Source organism: Mchenga conophoros, linkage group LG14, assembly GCF_057382185.1.
Source record: "Mchenga conophoros isolate Kocher_MC1m ecotype Shallow Benthic linkage group LG14, M_conophoros_male_GT1.1, whole genome shotgun sequence".
NCBI lineage: Eukaryota > Metazoa > Chordata > Actinopteri > Cichliformes > Cichlidae > Mchenga > Mchenga conophoros.
In genome coordinates this window covers 6,924,976-6,945,472 of record NC_140539.1, presented here as the reverse complement: position 1 = coordinate 6,945,472, position 20,497 = coordinate 6,924,976, and the positions used below count along the sequence as shown (strand labels likewise).

The following is a 20,497-nucleotide window of genomic DNA, read 5'->3' as shown; positions in this document are numbered from 1 at the left end:
GCAGACTCCGAGTGTCACATACCACACTCACTAAAGAGAGCGATTTTTTCGGCAACATGGTCTCCTCTCAGAAAGCCCAGCACTTCCTCTGGGGGCACTTACAGGTGCTGAGTGGGATTGATCCTCTTTGGGAATCCCTGGGTTTGGTCCCTAGATATGATCAGTTTGGATGTGTTTGTAACAAGAGCTGCAGACTCTTCCTCAGCAAACAACAGGTGCTGCTACAGAAGAACCAGAATCTATGTCTGTGGGCCCAACATCAAGGGACACTGCAAAATATGAATTTGCTTACTTTAGAACTATGTATCACTTTTTAAAAAAGAGTAAACCGATATGTGAAATTTTGGAGAGAGTATGATCAGATATCATTATGCATGCATATATGGGGGGGGGGAGAGAGAGAATTTTTCAGTACATGTTTTTAAGGTGGTAAATGTTAAAATATTCATAACATGTGAACAAAAACACGTCCGTAAATAAGTGAGAAGCAATATCGAAACAAAGCGTTGAAATTCAATACGTTTCCAGTTCAGTCCTGCATTAAACTGAAGAACTGAAACGGCCACTGAAGACGTATTTAGAACTCGCGCTCGCCCCTCTGTGGCAGGTGTCCGCAATAGCAATCTGTACACAACTGCTAGATGTTTTCACTTTCTATTTTGGGGAAGCAGTACCAAAGTTGTGAGAGCAGTCAGGCATTTCAGATTAATCTTCCACACTCGGATCATTTTTATGGAAGACAAGGAGGCAACACGCACCTGCGGCCAGTGGTGAGTTCGTGACATGTGACAGCGTTGTTTGAAGTGAAACTTCGATTTAAAAGTATTTTTAAATGAGTGATTACAGTTAATTTGATAACCGGAAAGTGAACGTGAATAAACCACCACGTAAGGTGAATAGATCGGTCGGAGTCAAAAAACTGAACAGAATGAGTGTCAGAATGGCAATTATGTCTGAAAGAAACAGGCACATTGTCCTGATCTGCTCATACATAAAAGTCTTTGTTAGAAGTTTGCAAACCAAGTATGGTTTCGGTGACTGAAAATTGATATGGAACGGTAAAATGCTTTAAATCTGTTTTCTAAAGAGGGCCCAGTCTCAAAAAGCTAGAGTCAGTCCACTCTTTCACTGTGTATTAAGCCCATACTGTGCTCTGCTTCACTTAAGCTGCTGCTTAATGGAAACTGCGTGAGTCTGACAGTTTACGTGAATCAAAAGCAGTCTTAGTTTCGTTTTCAGGAAGGCTCTCCCTAATAAAGATATTTTCGTGTTACTGCTTCACTGAATAAGGTGTGTCTCATCTCTAACTGATTGTTAGCAATAATAAATCTGCAATTTTTCTCCTCTCTCCTCACTGCCTGTGCTTTTACTGTGTTAACACGTAGCAGCACAGTCCAAAAAAGAGAGTCCAGCTGTATTACAGGCAGGGCATACCTGTCACTTCCTATAGTAGCATTCAGTAGGACAGCTGAACAAAAAATGTGGTTCTCGGGTACATACTTTATTTCTGTGTTTGTTTTTGAATGTGACTTCCCTCGCTACAAAATGACATACGTCTTTCCTTCTATTGTTGTTTAAGCCACAAAGAGGTCGCTGAAGCCAACTTTGCTCTACATGAGACGCACTGCAGCCGATTCCTATGTCTCTGTCCGGACTGCAATGAATCAGTTCCCAGGGATCAGCTGAAGGATCACAGAGAGGAACAGCATGCAGAGGTACAAACACGGTGAAGCTGTTTATTCACACAGATCCACTTCATGGAGATCATTTCAGAATTTCAGCACAGGCCACAGAGTGCTGTCATTCCCTGCGCGTTGGTACACCTTTCTACCTTTTGAGTATCAGCATGTGTCTGTGTAGTGAGCAATTTGCATATTTGCCAAACAAGTGACTGCTCCCAGATTCAGTCCTGGGAGGAGATATGAATGCTTTTGGGGGGCATATCAGGAAGATCATCAGGTGTAAAAAAAAAAAAAAAAAAACACCCCATATGGAAAAGAAATAGAAAAAACTTATAAAAGACTTGCATCCGATGTGGCCTACTTCATATAGTGAATCATATAAGGCTTATATGATTTACTCATGAAAGTGGCCAATGTCATATATTGTTTTAGTAAGAATCTAAAACATACAGGTTTCATTTATATAATTTTTCTAGGGATCTTATATCTGTTTTAACTCTTGCATGCTTTTCATACAAGTTTCACACAAGACAGATACAAACTTTATAAGATTTATATATCTTTTCCATATGGGACTCCCTGGAGCTCCCTGCTGTGGTGACCCCTGGTGAATAAAAGGAAGCAGCTGAGAGTAGTTTTGTGTATCAGAATATGATGGATCCCTCAATTATTGGGCAAAATGTAGGTAACAACTCAACATGAAGGCAGTGAGATTTATGAGCTATTCCAGTGTTTACTTTGTTTTACTTTGTTTTAAAAAGAGTTGGTGTTCTCACAATGTGAAAAAGTAAAACACGTACACGACGCACAGACACAGCACAGCACATCTATGTAAATCTGCAAATTTCCTTGTTATCAGGTGAGGTGCTCCAAGTGCAACAAGAAGATGGAACGTTCTCAGCTGATGGATCATGAGGTGAAACCAAAACCACCATTTAGGTAGACATTCAGACACATTAGAACAACATAGTGCAGCTGTGGTCAGAAGGTTACATTCACTCATCATCATGGGCATGGATGTCAAGGTGATTTGGGGCTTTTAATTATTTATTAAATCTATTTTGGATTTTCTCAAAGCCACACAGGATCAAGACATATACAGACTCAAATATATACATGCACCCCAGTAATATTTGATTAAATGTGCCTTAGTAAGTAGCACTTTGCATTCACTTTACTTTACTTTGAGTAAGTGGAGCTGAAGGTTGCACGATGTCCTTTAAATTTGACAAGTTTAAGCTCTAGCTTGCCATGAACTGGAAAGTGCTGGAATACCACCATCACTGTCCCCAGTGAAGACAGTCGCCATAGACTGAGAGGGTTATGACCAAAACAGAATCCACACCTTCATGCTCAAGTTAAACTTGCAGCTGCCCACATGGACGAGCCCTAGTTATCCTAGTTATCAGGCTAACTGTACTTTTCGCTGTCTCACAGGCTGATGAATGTGTGGAACGTCTGCAGGCATGCCAGTTTTGTGACCTAGAAGTGCCATCGAAGGAGCTGGACGGACACAGCTTGGTGTGTGGGAGCCGCACTGAGCTCTGCAGAGACTGCGGCTGTTACGTCAGACTGAGAGACCAGCCCAGTCATGGCTTGACCTGCTCAGTCACTGAGAAGTCATCAAGTCCCCTACAAGCGACCAGCAGGGCACTCAAAGAGAGTAAGAGAATAATAGATTCAGCGAAAATCTCAGTAAACCTCAGTGTAATTTTATTTCCTGCTATTTAACGCTTGCCGTGCTTCTCTTAACAGCAGAAATGTCAGTAAATTGTGCCAGATGTATGGCATCATTTCCAGTTGCTGATATAGAAGAGCACGAGGTATTTAAAAGCATTATTTTACATATAATAATCACAGTTTGTCAAGCTAAGCAGGCTGCTTGTTAGCAGAAAATTGAAAGGATACATGTGGATTAAAGTCACACACATACACACAACAAAAAGACTAAAAATAAACAGATATGACACTGGAGGAAAATATAGGAAGTCAAGTAAAAGATGAAAATGATCAGATAGAAGACATCACGTGTAGCAGAATCACTTAAAAACAAGTCTATAGAAATGAGTTTTAAGAGGTGATCCAAAGGAAGTCATTGGTTCTTCTGGTCTGATCTCCTCAGGCTTCCTCGTGCCCAAGAGAAGGGAGCTGCAAATACAGTAAATATGTGTATGATTGTCTCCAGATCAGAGCATGAAAGTCTAGGTGCTCTAGCCTGTTCTATTTCATAGAGAGGAAGAATGTGAGGCTCAGAGTTAAGGACCAAATCAAACTGAGCTCACAGGTGTTGAGCAACAAGTTTAACATTTGTGTGCAGAGGGTCACATATCTCTCAGTAATGTTTATGTCCTTTGAACAACACCTCATATTACTGTATCACCCCAATAATACACTTTGCTCTCAGACTGCAGGCTTACTTGTGGTTCCTAGGGCATTTAAAAATAGAATGGGACACAGAGCCTTCAGCTTTCAGGCCCCCTTTCTGTGGAACCAGATCCCAGTTTGGATTGTGGAGACAGACACCTTCTTTTAAGATTAGGCTTAAAACTTTTTGATAAAGCTTATAGTCAAGTTAGGATCAAAATCCTCCCTTAGTTATGCTGCCAAAGACCTAGGCTGGTTCTGCCAGAAGTTTTTTCCTGTTAAAAGGGGGATTTTCTTTGCCACTATCACCAAGTGCTTGCTCATAGGGGGTTGTTTGATTGTTGGGGTTTTCTTTGTATTATTGTTGGGTCTTGACCTTACTAGTGTATTTTTTTTTTGCTCTTTATAAATAAAACTGAATTCAATTGAAGGAAATTATTTTGTTTTTACACTGTAAAGAGTCACTGTATAATATCTTTTTCTGTATTCCCCACAAAACAGATGGCATGTATTACAACAACCAGGTGGGAATATGAAGTGGAAAAGCAGTCAAAGGGAGCATCAGAGGAGGAGTTGGAGGAGGAGTCAGAGGAGGAGTTGGAGGATCAGGTTGATTTCTCAAAAAAGGGGGGCATTCCCCAGCTGATGACCACCAACAAGGAATTAAACTTCTCAGACAGACCCAGCCGTGGCCCCTGGATCAATGGAGGCGACCCAGATCAAATCCGTGCATGCCCACATTGTCATCTGGCTCTGCCCGTCTCCACACTGCAGTGGCACGAGGTAATGTTTCTGAAGCACCAAGGATTTAACTGAAAATCGCTGAAATTTACCAATGATAAGATGTTCCCCTCTCCTCCTGTGTGTCTGTAGGTGAAGTGCAGACGTCACATACGCTTCAACTAGAGGCAGAGCTTCTCAGAATGGAAAAGCTGCCCCCAAGAGCTTTGACCAACACCGTAGGAGAGCATAAAGGCTTAGCAAGTGCACGTTTCAAACAGATCTTTAGGGTTTCTTCTGATGCTTTTATTAATGTTTACATTTTTTGTTTGTTTTTGAATTAAAGTACTTTACTCTGGATCTAAGTAAATTTCACACTCCTGATACTTACAGTCTATTAATTACAAGCACGGCCACTTAACTTTTATGCTAACCACTTATCCATCATATTCACAGTTTCCACTGCTGTGTGTGTAAAACTGGATCAGTTGTTGCAAAAAATTCTCATGATAACTCTAAAATGTTTTTATGCTCATATCATGTTAATATTCCGGCAGTGACGATCACCTCATCTTTTGTTAGATGTGCACAAAGCAGAGGAAGAGGGGACTGATGGGAAACGTGTGCTAGAAGGTGCAGAGTTCTGTATTCATGGCCCATGAATCACTAACATGCTTCCACAGCTACAGTGTGATGTTTTTACTGACCTTTCCACGCCGAAGGATATTTACATGTATGTGAGTCTTAGTCTATCGCTGACACCCAGAGCTCTGTGCACACTTTTGTCTGTTACCCTGTTAAAACTGCAAACCTGAGGACTTTGAGTTGCGTGTTTGAAGTACTTCCATGAATACCAATTGTTGAACTGATATGATATATAATTTAAAAAAAAACACTTCTTTACAAATGAATATACACTTAATGTGTAACCTACATGATCTTCCACTGTGAGATTTTTAAAGTTTATCCTCACATTTAAACCAAAGGTTTCCTAAACAGGGCTACACCGCTAGTTCTGTTTTGGCAAGTGCAGAGCAGAGTGCCAAGACCTGGAAGCTAAGTATGTTTGACTTCTGGTCATTTAGGCAAACGCTACTGACATATGTGCTAATATGTGCCATTTGGTTCCGTGAGCTTTCGTGTTAATAATGCCCAGATAATGTAGCTGACATTAAAGGGTCATCAGCAAATGCAGTTCATCTGGGGATTCAGGCTATACAAGCTGGTGAAGGTGATCATTAAATCTCTTTTACCTTAAATCAATCTTCTTTAGAGGTTAAATTTAAATATTGCTTTTAGGTCTAATAAATTCAGTTTTTATTATCCTGTGTGTGGGCTTCATTCTTGGAACACTTTGCTGTAAAAAAAAAGCTATTATATAGTTTGCAAATAAAAATAATCACAAGATTCTATGTGAGGTCAATTTTAATATTTTAGTGAGGAAAAAAAGAGATTCAAACAGTTGTAAAAGAAAAATGATGCCAACCAACTACTTAAAAGACAAACAGGATCACAGTTATTGTAAAGAAAATGTTATATGACTGCATTTTGAAATACATCTGAAGTGCATATAATGGTCAGAATGTATGTATCCTGACAGGCTCCCTCAGCTGAGTGCAGATGACTTCGTCAATGTAAAGAGAGCTGGCCTTCATATCGACATCCTCCTCCATCCTCAGCTTGCAGCGCACTACCGCCCTCTGCTGCTCCTGTGACTGAGTTGTTTCCTCACGCAGTCTGACAACACAGAGACAAAAAGACATTGCATAATGATGTGTGTCCCCTGCAGTAATATCCCCAAATACTGCACACGGTCATGAGGTTTGAGCTGTGCAGCACAAACATTTTACATCTGTTTTGTTGCAGGCCATACTTCTTGATGTGAGAGGTGAGGTGCTGGATTTCAGTGAGGAGCTGAGCCTGGGCTAGATCGTAGCACTGCTCCTTGCCGGGCCTTTGGAGACGCATAGCCAGCCGGGTATTTGCCAGATTCAGGGAATGCTCATTCTCTGTGATGGCCACTTGCAGATCCTCTCTGAGCCTCTCCTGGCTGAATATCTCAGACAGAATCTAGAGGGAATACAGGTGTCACATCAGGGGCAGCCAAGATTCACAATCTGCAGTGAAATTATTTCAAACTAATTCTACTATGAAGTTAACATTCTAACGGTGTGTTCACACCGTAACATTTCATTAGTCTGTTCCTCTGTTGTAACAAGCAGATATATGTGTCTTTGCACTGCACACATAAGGTTAGCTTGCTAATACACTTTGATAGCATTAGCTGTTTACATTGCACTCTATCCTCTCATCAAAATATGGTCACCTCTGGGACCAAAATACTAAGGTACTGTGCAAGGTGCTACTCTTGAGGCCTCAAAAATGCAAATCCAATGATGACACCACAGTTGCTATGTCTGTTTTTTTAATGTACACTCTATAATTCAGTTCCTCTGCACTCTGAATCTTTGATCTACTGGGGACAAAGTTTGATGTGATTCACATCTTTTTGGCACTCTGACTAGAGGAGAGCCCTCTGGTTACATGCAGACACATTTTGCTCTGCACATGTTGATTCTCCTGGAAATGAAAACTAAAGTGAGAGGTTTGTTTAGCAGTGTACCTGCAAATGTGGACTTTCAGCGACACTCTGACTGAAACAGAGTTTTGAAGTCAGGGAGTAACCACAATTATCTGAGGCCAACAATATCAACAATGTATGCATGCTTTTAGTCTACAAGAGGATGGGCCATTATATTTTAATAATCATTTTGCTGATGCAATGACATAAAAAAAAGACTTCATGCTTCTTCATGCTTACACTTACTGCAGGGTCAGTTTGAAAACAATGCATGGCCCCTGAATGCATCATATGAAGTCAATCATACAGTTACTGTTTTGAAACGATATGAGGTATAAGGACACAGTCCATGAGTGTGTATGCACACACAAGGACAGACTGTTGTAGAGAACAGCAGATTGCACAGGCAACTTTCTTGGAAACCACACCTTCAAACTATGTGAGTAATGTGTTACAGGAAACCAAAGACAATAAATAGACAAAATGAAGTAGGAACTTGTGAGGCTATCTATGAAAGAACCAGTAGGAGTTTTAGACCATCAGAGTGACGTTTGGCAGGCCATCATTCTTCCTAACTATATAAATATAAAGGCCTGACTTAGGTCACCACAACACGTGCTAACTTTAAAGCAGAACAGAAAATGATGTGAAACCAGTCGTTAATTTAATACCTGGCAGAATGATAAACACAGCATTACATCTGCTTCCTTGTATATTACAACAAGCATGCAGTCTAACAAACCTCCCTGCCCTACCTCCGGCAGTTTCTCTTCCATCTGGCTCTTGGCAGACTTGATTTCCTGGATATGTGTCTGGAAGGCAGTTGTTGTTGCCTGGAACTGCTTCTGCATGTCAGCAGCTGTCTGCTCCAGGACAGACTGCACCAGGGCCCTCATGGACTCAGAGTTGGTCTTCTGGTGCTCTGCTTTAGCTATGTTGATATCTGAAATGTTCTCCCACTGCTTTGGAGTCACTGTCAAGCTAAGAAAAACCAAATGACGCAACTATCTTTTTAACATTTCTTGACTTTCCTTTTATGCAGAAAACTTAAGGAAATTAATCACAGCATAAGTTTAGACCTCAAGTAGGAAAAAACTAATTCATGTCTGAAAACTGTTTCTACATGTTTCTGTGTTAAACAAGAGGTTCACCTCGGCAGACTGGTGCTCTTGGTTGTGGACAGCTGCAGGTTACCGATGGAATGGGTGGTCATTACAACACAGGAGTTGTCAATGTGCTGAGCCTCAGATTTCTCCTTCAGATCCTTCTCTAAATGGTACTTGGCAGATCGGTTCAGTCTGGAACAAAACAGCAGACTTTCACTTTGGTTGGCTAGGTAGCAAACCCAAAGCCTCTGTGTGCTTTTATGATGCCCTCGAAATCAAATTGAACCCAATTTTCTTACCGAATTTGTTCACTCATCTGCTCCACTGTACGCTCCAGGAGGGAAGCCACTCCTTTGAGAACCTCCTGCTCCTTCAGCAGCTCTCTTTCCACTTCATCCTCCACCCTCTCAGCCGGGAAGCGTTTCATCCTGCAGATCATGAGCCTAATGTTACTAGGAGGTGCATCTTTACACAGAATTAGGGCTCACATTAGCTTCTTTAAAATGTATGCTTCAATCATTTCCTGGACTCTTTGGTACCATTATTATTATAAACTTGTAAACGTTTATAATAATTAAAAAAAATATTGCCTCACCTCTCCTCCAGACAGAGAACAGTGACTCTCAGAGGCTCTTTGGTGCCCTCCAGAGCCTTCACAACACTGCTCTGTAAAGTCATAAGAGCATCAGTCTCCAGAATGACCTCCTCCAGCTTTAGCTGCAATTCTTTTATCAGAAACTGGATATCTCTGACCCGCTGATCTGGACAGCAGAATTTAAAAAAAAAAAAGGAAGAACCATTACAATTCACCTCCATAGTCTTTCATTCTGTGTTAAATATTCATTTTTGCTTACCGAGTCTCTTTTGATCATCATTTTGCATGCGCCGCCATGTTTTGTCAGTCTCCTGGATCAGCCCTTTACACTCTGCCCTGAAGAGCTCAGAGTGATTCAGCATAACTTCAATGTTTTTCAAATCGGGTCCCACACCCAGCAGGGAGCTGTGGTCCGGGAACGACATCGTTCTCCACTTGGTAGTGAGTATGAGCAGGAAGGAGGAACATTAACAAGAAAGTGGAAAGAACTGTGGCTGCTGATTGTTACAGAGAAATTAAAAAATAACACCAGAGGAAAGTGCCCATGACACTCTGCTGGGTCTACTGAACACCAGCTGATCGCCTCTACTGGAATACCAAACACTTAATATCACCCTGTACAACTGCACTGCTGTGAAAAGGAGTCTTGGCCAGCCCTGAGTAATCTAACACTCATCATGTCTGAACCACCAGTGTTCTGCTTCAGAGAAGTCTTGTGTTAATGCAGCCTGAGACTGTGTCCTAAACAATGATGCAAATGCATACAGCCTGTTTTCTGTCCTGTCTCCCTCCCCTCTGCATTAGCAGATGGATTTTCATAGTCAGCCGGCCATTAAAAAGTGAAAGAACAGAAACACAGTCAAAATTAAAATAACAGCTTCCGTTACCCCCCCCCCCCCTCTCCCAAACACACACACACCCTCCCACCGGACAATTCAAAACATACCAGTAAAAGAGTAAAACGACATGGCAAATTTCCATTTGGAACAACACAGGGTGTATGCCAACCCCAAAATTACTTGCCCGCTGTTCAAACTTCAATCTGATATCACAGTTTCCGACGGGTTAACTTAACAAACGACAGGAGCCTAGCGTTTATGATATATACCTTCTTTGGTACAGCAGAAAACCACCAGAAGAGTACGTTTCAATGTCCTGTACCTTATGCAGGAGTTAGGCGAAACAAGTGGTTACCATAGCAACGGCTAATAAAGCCTCATCAGACGCCGCCACCGGAGTACTGTTACATAACAACACTCAACTATGGAGAACCGGAAGAGTCACACGCATCGAAATAAAGCGTTTTAAAAATGTACTGTGCAATTAAGATTATACATCAGTAAAATAGATTTTAAAATAGATCAGATTCAGTTTCATTTACAAATTCAGTTTTAATTTCGTATTTTTGTTTAGGCATTAACAAAATAAATTATTGTTTAACTAATAAAATATAAGAGTAAATAATATAAATATTTCAAATTTAACGGATGTTATGATTTAATAACGAATTGTGCCATAAAACTAATTGTGCAAAAAAAATCGAAATCCTAATTTTAATAAACATTTTTGAATTCCAATTTTTTAAAAAAAAAATTCAAAATATTTTAAAGATGTAATTTATTAAATAAGTGGACTTAAGGACTTAATTAGGAATACAGATGTTTGTTTGTTTTTCTGACATTTTAAAGGGTGATCCCTATCGATCCCTTTCCTCTTAGCTATCGGATTAACTATCATGATTCAGCTTTAAGATTAACTACAGGACTAGCTCCGTAATTCACTAATAAAACTCATTAAGGCAATGGTGTGTGGTATATGTGGCAAACGTACAGACATTCTTTACTTTAAAATTAGGTCTTTAAAGGATGTGTGTATCAGATACTCACAATAACTTCTGTTGAGAGCTCCAGACGATTTTCTGTGTACAGGCTGTAATCAGCTGACATGTGCTGCTACTCTTCGGAAGTTTCCTGCTCTTTGTGGATTTCCAAAACTGAATTTAACAGAATGTAACCTAAAATTTAACAAGCTAACCTGGCTGATTTCCATTATACTGTTTATCCTAACTTTATACTAGGCACTAAATAGGTACAAAGGTAAAAATCAGTAAATAAAACTAAGCATTATCGGTGTAAATTCAGAATATCTCTGCTATATGTGACAGGTGAGACCTGAGTCTGGGAACTGCCCCTGGTGGGCGGAGCTGGTCTTTGCTCCTTTCATAAGCTCAGGTGTGGGCAGCAAACCTGAAGCTGCCAGTGCTTGGTCCAAGTTGGGCAAGTTGGTGTTTTTAATTTCTTTCCATGAAAGCTTGATGCGGGTCCCCCTAAACTTCTGTCAGAACGGTAGGTTACACAACAATGTACCACTTAAGCTCTGGTTGTTGTGGCCGAGGTTTACAGTTATTTGCACCCTTGTAGGTGGGAAACATTGCGTTCCCGTGAGAACAGTGTAGTGGACTTCACCGCCACTTACCCACATTTATTAGGGTGTGACGTGAACTTGTGGACAGGTAACAAAAACAATAGGCCTACAGCTGAGGAATATTCCTGTGTTTTACTGTCCTGCGTAAGTCACCTCCTGCCTTTTATTTACAGAGTACCGAGTGCTGCTTTGCCAAGTGGATTTCTGGCTGCGGGCAAAGGACCCGACACATCAGAGTGTTTTAATTTGTTTTATACTGGTGTAAGTTGACAGACGGTGACTGCTGCGGCTGTCGATTTTGTCTGTTGTTTTATTTTTCTGTGTCAGTAGGCACCACAGAGATTGGTTCTTTTAGTATTTTTTATTTATTTATTTATTTATTTTTTTTATTTATACATACACGCACGCACGCACACACACACACACACACGTGCGGGGAGGGGCTTGAGCACCCGCCCCTTTCCTGATGTGTGCCCTTCTGTTGAGGCAACTTTAAAAAAATGTTTTATGTGTGTGGGCGTGCAGAGTCCTGTCTGTGCCCCTCAACAATAATATATACTATTAATCACAGTTTTGCTAAATAAAAGGATCTGGCTTGCATCAGTCACATGATCACTATTAACCAATGATCGCCCTTTACGGCAGAACGCGCTGGTTACGAGCCGGGAACGAGCTCACGAAGAGCACGCGCATTTTTTGCAGTCCGGAGCTGTAGGAGAAACACAAGTTAACTCAGAGACACAGACTGATGCGACAAAACCAGTAAGTAGGTGTACAGCGTACACTGTAGTGTGTAGCACACAGGAGTATTGGCTTATTACGTACACGTTGGTGAGCTGTCTTGTGGCAACTGACGAACTGAAAGAAATGAGCGTGCTGTGTGTGCAACAGCGCGACAAACATTACCTGTCCTTTTATTAACTGCACAGGTAGTGCTGGTCATAGCTGCTGGCTACCTGTGTAAGGCTGTCATGGGTCTGTAGCTCTGTCACCGTTTTAGGGAACATATTTAGTTTTAAAGTATTTAGAAACGTATTTAGTTTTAAAGTAAGTTTCCGGGCTTTTCCTGCCTTTCTGGGGGGATTATATTTCACTAAAAAACGATCTAATATGCATGTCCACATAATTATGCATTATTATAATATTTTAAAAAAAACACGCTGTATTTTAAAGAACATACATTAAGAAGCAGATTATATTAGATTTATATTTTAAATAAGACAAAATTTGGATTTTACAGCAGTAAAATGATTGTATCTCTACAGTTTAAAAATGTAATAAGCTTTGCCCCTGCACAGAGTGGATAGTGAAACAAATGGAATCATCATAATGACATTATTTCATATTTATTACTTCCCCCTCCTCATTGCTTTATTATTGTAGCTCTAGTAATAAAAAATAATGTAAGGATTCTCGATCAGCACTGTGATGCCCATAATATATACAATATTCTGAAGAAGGTCTAAAATGTCACTGTGTGTGTGTGCATGTGTGTGTTTTATGTATATGGATGGATGGATGGATGGATGGATTTTTTTAAAATTATTACTCATGATATAACATTGTCCAGACATGAGGAGGAAACAGTAGGAGCTGTGTGAGGCTACTAAAGGCAGTGCTATTGTCAGGCTCAGGAGAGACTCGGAGGCAGACCGTCACTTAAGTTCACAATTTATTTACACACAGACACCAGGTGCGGATATATACAGGTGAGGGGGCACAGGAAGAGGGTCTCCGGGGAACACAGGCACGGGGAGGGGACGGCTATGTACACAATCCTTCACTGAAGCTCAGGTAGCTCGACTCCGGCTTTTTAGCTCACCAAACGGCGGTCCTCAGGCTGGCGAGAAATCTGGCACAGGAAGGAAGAACAGGTAAGTTGCGGCACGAAAGAAACTCGGGAAAAAGCTCAGATTTGCAAGGACACTAACGAGTGTTACACAATAATCCAGCGAAGAAGCACTCTCAGCAGCCGCCTTAAGAAGTGAATGAGATGAGACGATTGTTTGCAGGTGTCCGAGCCAGGGGCTGGAGCCGTCACGAAAGTTGCTATACACTTTGATCCTTAATCCACTCTAACCCTACAGCACTACAGATTGTAGAGGAAATATCTTTTTGCTGCTTTCATTTTTGTGTGTGTGTGTAATAATCACTGGTCACACTATAAGATTGTCATTGGTCACCTCCATTAGATTGATATAAGTTTGTTGTTTAAAGACTGGTAAATAAAGGCTTCCATCTAATGTGTTAAACCCAAAGTAATGAACCCATTTTTAAAATGTAAGGAAATTACAGTAAAAGTACAAATATTTTGTCAAGGGCTGGAAGGAGCCAACACAACACAGATCTCACCCAGAGTTTGGCCATTAGACGGCCTTCTCCTCTCGGACTTCTCCTGCCCAAAAAAGGCTCTCGATCAAAACATAAACAGACCATCCGTAGTAAAGGCAAAAGAAGCTGTCCTCAAAAAAGAAAAATTCCATCTGCTACTCTGGAGTTGTCACCTCTATTGTATACACTGCTCGAACACAGTAAAGCTGCAGGTTGTGGGAATGACCCATCATTTTTTATATAGGAGGTCTAGATTTATGCCAGAAGTGCATTGCCATGCAAATAATTTGTATTTACTCAATATGTACTTACTAAGTACTACTGTTAAAAAGTTTTTTAAAAAAAAGTTTGCCTTTTTTAAAATTAAAACCACTTTATAGAGAATCACAACAGTTACAGTGTAGAATCAATGTCATTTATAGTGACAAATGACAAAATGTTTTGAAAAGAATCTCACTATATATACAGCACAAGACTTTTAAGAGTATTTAACAAAAGCACGTTTAATTTTTCACAGGTTGTACAACCACAATGGGGCACATGTTCACCAAAACGCAGCAAAGCTTCACTATCTTATCCAGAAGGGTCATCTCTTCAACCTCACATGGAAGAAGTAATATGATTGGCATGGTGGTATATTTGAGGCAGGGATTTTGGAGTGCCCCATGTGTAGCGTTGGAATCCAGTCAGAATTTGTATCGTCAATTTCACAGGCTGGTTTGCCTGCAATAATGCCAAATAATTATCAACTCTATAAATAGAACATAGTTCTGCAAAATCACTCACTAGGGTGTTTGTTCTAATTTGCTATGACCTCAGAGTGCATCGAAAATAAAACTAATACACTATAAAGAGTAATATGAACCTTTTAGAACTTACCCGAATGAAAATGTCTAGAACACACCAACAGATATCTGGGGATGGTAGTGAACTTGATATCAGCTCGTCTCACAGCTGCTGTACAGGATGGATGCCTTTTTTCCAGGTGGGAAAACAATGAAAAGATTGAAAGTTTATTCTCTTGCCGATCGTGCAATCTAACATTACAGCCGACCACACAGCAAGTATGAACCATAGCTAATGTTATTCAATTCAATTTTATTTATATAACTATGCATATTTACTACATGAACGCATTTTCATCAAGTCATGGATTGCAGAATGTTCTGCTACTGGAGGGGGAGTTACATTCTAGCTATTAATAAATACAAAGGTGCTTTTTCTCCATTTTCGTTCAGGTCTCTACTGATGAATTCTCAGATTGTACGGATTATGAAGATAAAGACTATGTCCCAGATTCATGTGGCAGTTCCTCTGACACAAGTCTCCATAGTGTGGACATGAAAATCACAGAATCTGTGGTTCCCCAAAATATGTTAAATGACATGGCATTGGAGACGGCTTCAGGACACAGTGGGAAGATCACCAGTTCAGAGAAACCTACAACATTTAGTTCGTCACTGAGAAGTAGCAGTCACAGTACTTTGGTAACAAGCCGCAGTTTTGATTCATCAGGGGTCACATCACCTAAAGACAGCTCCATAAAAGTCACATCTTTGCCAAACACGGAAAGACAAAGCAAGTACAACAAGAAGCAATACTGTCTATATTGTAAAAAGGCCATTGCTAAATTGGCAAGACACCTTGAATCTGCCCACGGTAATGTGCCAGAAGTTGCAAGCGCCTTCAGTTATGATAAAAGATCCCGCGAAAGAAGAGATTTGTTGCGCTCTATTAAGAAGAGGGGAAACTTTAACCATAATACTACTGTGGGAAACTCGGGTGCTGGAGAAATGGTTGCTTGTCGAAGACCCACTACTGCAACAGGATCTGAGGACTACCGTCATTGCAAATTTTGTCAAGAAATTGCCTATATGCAAGAAATTGCCTTTGGAGGCATGTGAGAAGGTGCCCTCAGAGGTTTAATGAGGAAGCTCCCTCTGGGCAAAGACGGATGCATCTGCAATTACCGAAACCTGATCAAGTTCATGAAGCTGTATGGAAGATTGCATGTGAAATGAATCAGGATGACATCTCCTTGGTAGTAACGAGTGAAAGAGAGTGAAAGATTCTTAGCCTTGGTGAGTCACTGTACAATGGCAGGAAACCAAATGAGAGAAGGAATGATTACATACGCCAAAAAATGAGACAGATCGCAAGGTTATTGATAACCGCCAGAGCTATAACACCTTTGAAGAGCACAGAAGACCTTGTTATGCCTAGTAACTTTCCCCATGTCATACAGGCAGTCAGAGCTGTTGCTGGTTATGAGCTGGAGAGCAAATCATATAAAACCCCATCCTTGGCTTTGAAATTGGGACACAGTTTGGCTAAAGTTGCAAGCATTGTGCAGTGTAAAGCCATCATTGCAAATCGCTATGATGTTGCAGAGTCAGCCAAGCAGTTTTGCCACTCTGTATGAAAAAAAGTGGTCAGAGTCCATTTCAGCTGCTGCACTGGGCACACTTCAACAAGCCAAATGGAATAAACCACAGATTTTGCCATTTACACAGGAGGTGTCACTGCTGCACAAGTTTCTTGCTACTAAGTCTGCAATGTACATGAAGGACCTTGAGGAAAAACCCAACAGCACAACCTTTGGAAATCTTGCTCAAGTGACTTAACAGGGTAGTGCTATTTAACAGAAAAAGGCAAAGAGAAGTTTCAAAAATGGAGCTCCAGGTTTTTACATCCTGGAATCGCACAGAGTTGCATCCTGATATCATGATCGGCCTAACTGAGTTTGAAAGGAAACTTGCAAAGCACTTTAACAGAGTTGAGATTCGTGGTAAAAGGTCAAGAATGGTACCTGTGCTTCTCACACCTGACATGATCGCTGCAATGGAGCTCCTCGCAAAAGCCAGAAGTGAGTGTCAAGTCCGCACAGAGAATGTGTACTTGTTTGCACGCCCAGGTGTCCTTTCCCATTACAGAGGCTCTGACTGCTTTCGCAAGTATGCAAATAAATGTGGTGCAAAGTACCCAGAGGCCCTTACCTCAACAAGATTGCGGAAACAAGTTGCCACTTTGTCCACAGTACTAAATCTAAAAGAAAATGAAATGGATCAACTTGCCACCTTTCTCGGACATGACATCCGTGTCCATCGAGAATTCTACCGGCTTCCAGAGCCAGAGAGTACCCTGCGGCTTGCAAAAGTCAGCAAACTGTTGATTGCAATGGAGAAAGGAAAACTGTCTGACCTGCAGGGGAAAGGGTTGGATGACATCACAATCAATCCTGATGGTGAATTCTTTTTTTTTTTTAAACATAGTTAGCTTTGAATATAACATTTGTGAATGTTCAGCAGATTCTAATATAAATATTTTGTCTTGACTATTTTTCCCCAACAAGATGAAGTAGTTACAAGTGATGATGATTCCAGTGGAGAAACCATCACTGGTATCTTGACTTGTCCAGTGTGTGACAATATCTTTAAGTTATGAGACTGGAGACAGCTAATAGGTTCCTGATAGTCATGTTAGATGGGCTTAAGGGACAGCAGTATATACATTAGACAGAATGGTAGACACCATTCATTAATATGGTACTAAAAGATCTGGATACATTGAAGTCTGGCAAAATGCATAAATAAGCAATACAAAGGCAAATATTAAATATAAGGATTAGGAGGTCCACTTCTGTGAGATTAGGCACACAAGTTGAGAGGTAGTGCATGCAAGTAATGTGTTGCTAGGGAGATGCCTGAGTATTGATGAGTATTATTAGTAGATTATGTTCACATGTAAAATATTCATATCAAATGTAAAATTACACACTGCCCAATGCTGACCTTGCCTACAATGCAAACAAACCAATTGCATGCATTAATTCTCATATTTCACTGTTACTTTTCAAAGGCTCAAGGACCAAGAATTCTGGGAACCAAAGCCGCACACTTTACTCAGCTTCCCTGGACAATATGGAGGTTTCTTCTGCCTCAACCACCCTGGACAATATGGAGGGCGCTTCTGCCTCATCCACCCTGGACAGCAAAAACATCAGCAACACTGCACCAAGAAAGGGTAAAGGCACCCATATACAAAATGTTTTAAGTGAATATACTTGTTATCAATGGACATGTTTATTCTTTTCAGGCATGACACTATTAAGAGCTTTTATCATAATCCGTTTCATCTTCTTTGATTCCCAGCAGAACACAGCACTTCAAATGGTTCATCCCAAGCATCCTTAAAGGAGCATTAAGCAATATCTTTTCACTGCTAGGTGTGCCGTTGTGCACTGCCTGCAAACCAAACCAAAGTCTATGGCTGAAGATCAACACAGAGAGAGGGATTGTGACTTCATGCTGTACTCCAGATTAAATTACACCTCTAATTCTTCACATAGCCATTTTTAATTCCTTCAACCTAAGTGTGATGAATTGTGCTTATTGCTCCTTTAAAGTGCTCCAGTAGAAAGCAAGGTTTAAGAACATTTTGTATTCACATTATAAACTAGAATGTTTTCTCTCTTATCTTACATTCGCATTAAGATATTTTATTTTGTTTCCATTTATGACAGCTGGGAAGGCAAGGTGCAAGTGGACAAATGATGTGATGAAGTCAAGCTGCAAAGTACCTGGCAAAAAGGAATGTGACTCCTGCATCCAAGCAGAACCGGCAGCTCTGAAAGGCAGAGACTGGGTTGCCGTAAAGTATTACATTCACAACAGGATCATAACATTGAAAAGAAAGATGAATAAATAAAATTATAAAATGCAGGTTCAGGAATGCTGCATCAGTTAAAATTAACTTTATTTTCGTTTTATTTTTTGACTTTATGTCTGTTGGGTTAGCAATGACTAAGTTACTCAGTCCTTTCTCCTGGTTTTTGCCATCATAAGTTCATACTCTGTTTTCAGTTTAAACAAGCAAGGGAGATAGTTTGTTACTCTCACAGTTATTTCAGTATTGCAGGTGTCTGCATTGCATTGTTCTTACCCATAAATCTGTTTATTATGGGTGCATTTTGTAATTAAAAAATAAGAAAGGCAGATAATGTTCCATGTTTTTATTCACATAAACATTCACTGCAAAATGAATTAATGCAATACAATATTAAGACTTAAAAAGTAGACTGACCACATTTTTGAGCTATGTCTCTTTTTAAGTCTCTATACAGCTCAGATTTACTGCGTTGTATTAACACATGAATGTCTGATATTTCTGTCAGAAGTTACCTGACTGGACATCATTACTATTGTACATCTATGCCTATTATATTGTAATCTCAAAAACCTGTAACAAGAGCCAAGCTGAAAATACAGACTCTAGCCTTACCTGGTCCTTATAAGTCATGTATACTTGAAAAAATTATGTGTGTATCCATGGGCTTCACAATTCACCTAAACATGAAATATCAGTGTGTGACCTTATGGTACTCATAAGTCACATAAACCTGACAGTGTCCTCACAAGTAGCAGTAAATTCAGGTTTGACCAAAATGTAGCCCTAGCCAAAATCTCAACAGATGGGCGTGTTCCTGGAAGCATGGGTCAAACTTTCTGTGATTCCCATGCCTGTAGGACCTTTGGAAAGGCACGTTCCCATTTGTCAAATTTTTGTCATACGTACTGATATATCACGAAAACACGTATGTGTGTGTGTGTGAGAGAGAGAGAGAGAGAGAGAGAGCTGTGCATGAAGTGTGATTTTATCATGGTGGAAGCAAAACAGCAAAAGTAAGAGGGAATTCATGACGATGTTTATGTGAAGCGTAGTTTGGATCTTCTTTTGCTGCTGGTTCGGCCAATATTGTTTGGAGAGAGATAAAACTAACAGCTCTAGAATCAGCGCAAAAAGGACGTAAACACAAAGCGCGGACCCGCCGAAACATCAGAATCAGCGAGCTGTCGGCTTTCAGCCCCGAGCGTGTCCGTGCCGTCGGGTGAGAAAGGCGACATCTCACTGATTCTGATCTGTCGGCAGGTCCGCGCTTTGTGTTTACGTCTTTGTGCAGAATCCGTGTTCCTGCTCTCATTTACTGTTTTAGCTGTTTGGTGGTTGTCGAAATTTTGTGAGGTTTAACGAGATTCTGGCGTTTTGGGCAAAATAAATTTATATAAAAAATCGATTCAGGATTTTAATGAATCGATATCACGTTATCCAAGCCAGAATCGATTTTAATCAATATATCGATTATCAAAACCCACCCATACTTGAAAGCCAGAAATTCCACTACCTTTTCTTTCTGCTCCCATATCTTTTAAAGGTAATGTAGGGAGTAAAAGTTAAAATTTGTCAGAAAAAAATAAATACTCATGCAAAATTATTAAAGTTTTCTGATTCTGAAAATACAGATGCCTGAAAATTAAGTACAGTAACTAAGTATTTTTACTTTGGTACTTCCTACCTCTACTCTCTGCTAAGGTATTAGGATCACAGTGGAAAGTTTAGAATTGTTACCTTGTTTTAAGGAATGAATACAATGATCAAAAGTGCTCAAATACAACAACTCAGACTTAATAAACAAAAAGAAAATCAGTTCAGCCCAATAAATTTTATTTGCAAAGTGCCAGTTCATAAGAAGCTGCTTCAAGGCACTTTATATTGTAAGGTAAAGAAACTACAATATTACAGAGAAACCCCAACAGGGGTCAGAAATGTCAGAAATGTCACAGACATACTGCATTAGTATTATTGATCTGAAATCACACAAAGAACGTAAAAGCCCAGTAGTATTTTTTTACTGTAA

General features: G+C 40.2%; 3 protein-coding genes across 5 annotated transcripts; 2 read left to right on the top strand and 1 right to left on the bottom strand.

Moving 5' to 3' along the window:
* Positions 1-662: 662 nt before the first annotated feature.
* Positions 663-6,080, top strand: xaf1 (XIAP associated factor 1). Of its 2 annotated transcripts, none has more exons than XM_085244982.1 (7): positions 663-770; positions 1,580-1,715; positions 2,542-2,598; positions 3,120-3,345; positions 3,441-3,505; positions 4,548-4,829; positions 4,920-6,080. In XM_085244982.1, exons 1-7 carry the CDS (start codon positions 733-735, stop codon positions 4,950-4,952), a joined length of 837 nt encoding a protein of 278 aa, XP_085101108.1. In that variant the 5' UTR covers positions 663-732; the 3' UTR covers positions 4,953-6,080. The 2 variants fall into 2 exon arrangements, with proteins under 2 accessions (XP_085101108.1, XP_085101107.1); XM_085244981.1 differs by having other exon boundaries at positions 3,438-3,505.
* A 105-nt stretch (positions 6,081-6,185) lies between these two features.
* On the bottom strand, positions 6,186-10,328 carry tekt1 (tektin 1). 2 transcript variants are annotated; one of them, XM_085244635.1, is made up of 8 exons: positions 10,210-10,328; positions 9,308-9,482; positions 9,049-9,214; positions 8,753-8,881; positions 8,499-8,645; positions 8,103-8,328; positions 6,640-6,836; positions 6,186-6,503 (listed from the first exon to the last, which is right to left on the bottom strand). In XM_085244635.1, exons 2-8 carry the CDS (start codon positions 9,471-9,473, stop codon positions 6,344-6,346), a joined length of 1,191 nt encoding a protein of 396 aa, XP_085100761.1. In that variant the 5' UTR covers positions 9,474-9,482; positions 10,210-10,328; the 3' UTR covers positions 6,186-6,343. The 2 variants fall into 2 exon arrangements, with proteins under 2 accessions (XP_085100761.1, XP_085100760.1); XM_085244634.1 differs by having other exon boundaries at positions 10,157-10,314.
* A 6,145-nt stretch (positions 10,329-16,473) lies between these two features.
* Positions 16,474-18,605, top strand: LOC146559168 (uncharacterized). Its single transcript, XM_085245215.1, has 4 exons — positions 16,474-17,047; positions 17,662-17,826; positions 18,326-18,453; positions 18,600-18,605. Exons 1-4 carry the CDS (start codon positions 16,474-16,476, stop codon positions 18,603-18,605), a joined length of 873 nt encoding a protein of 290 aa, XP_085101341.1.
* Positions 18,606-20,497: the final 1,892 nt, after the last annotated feature.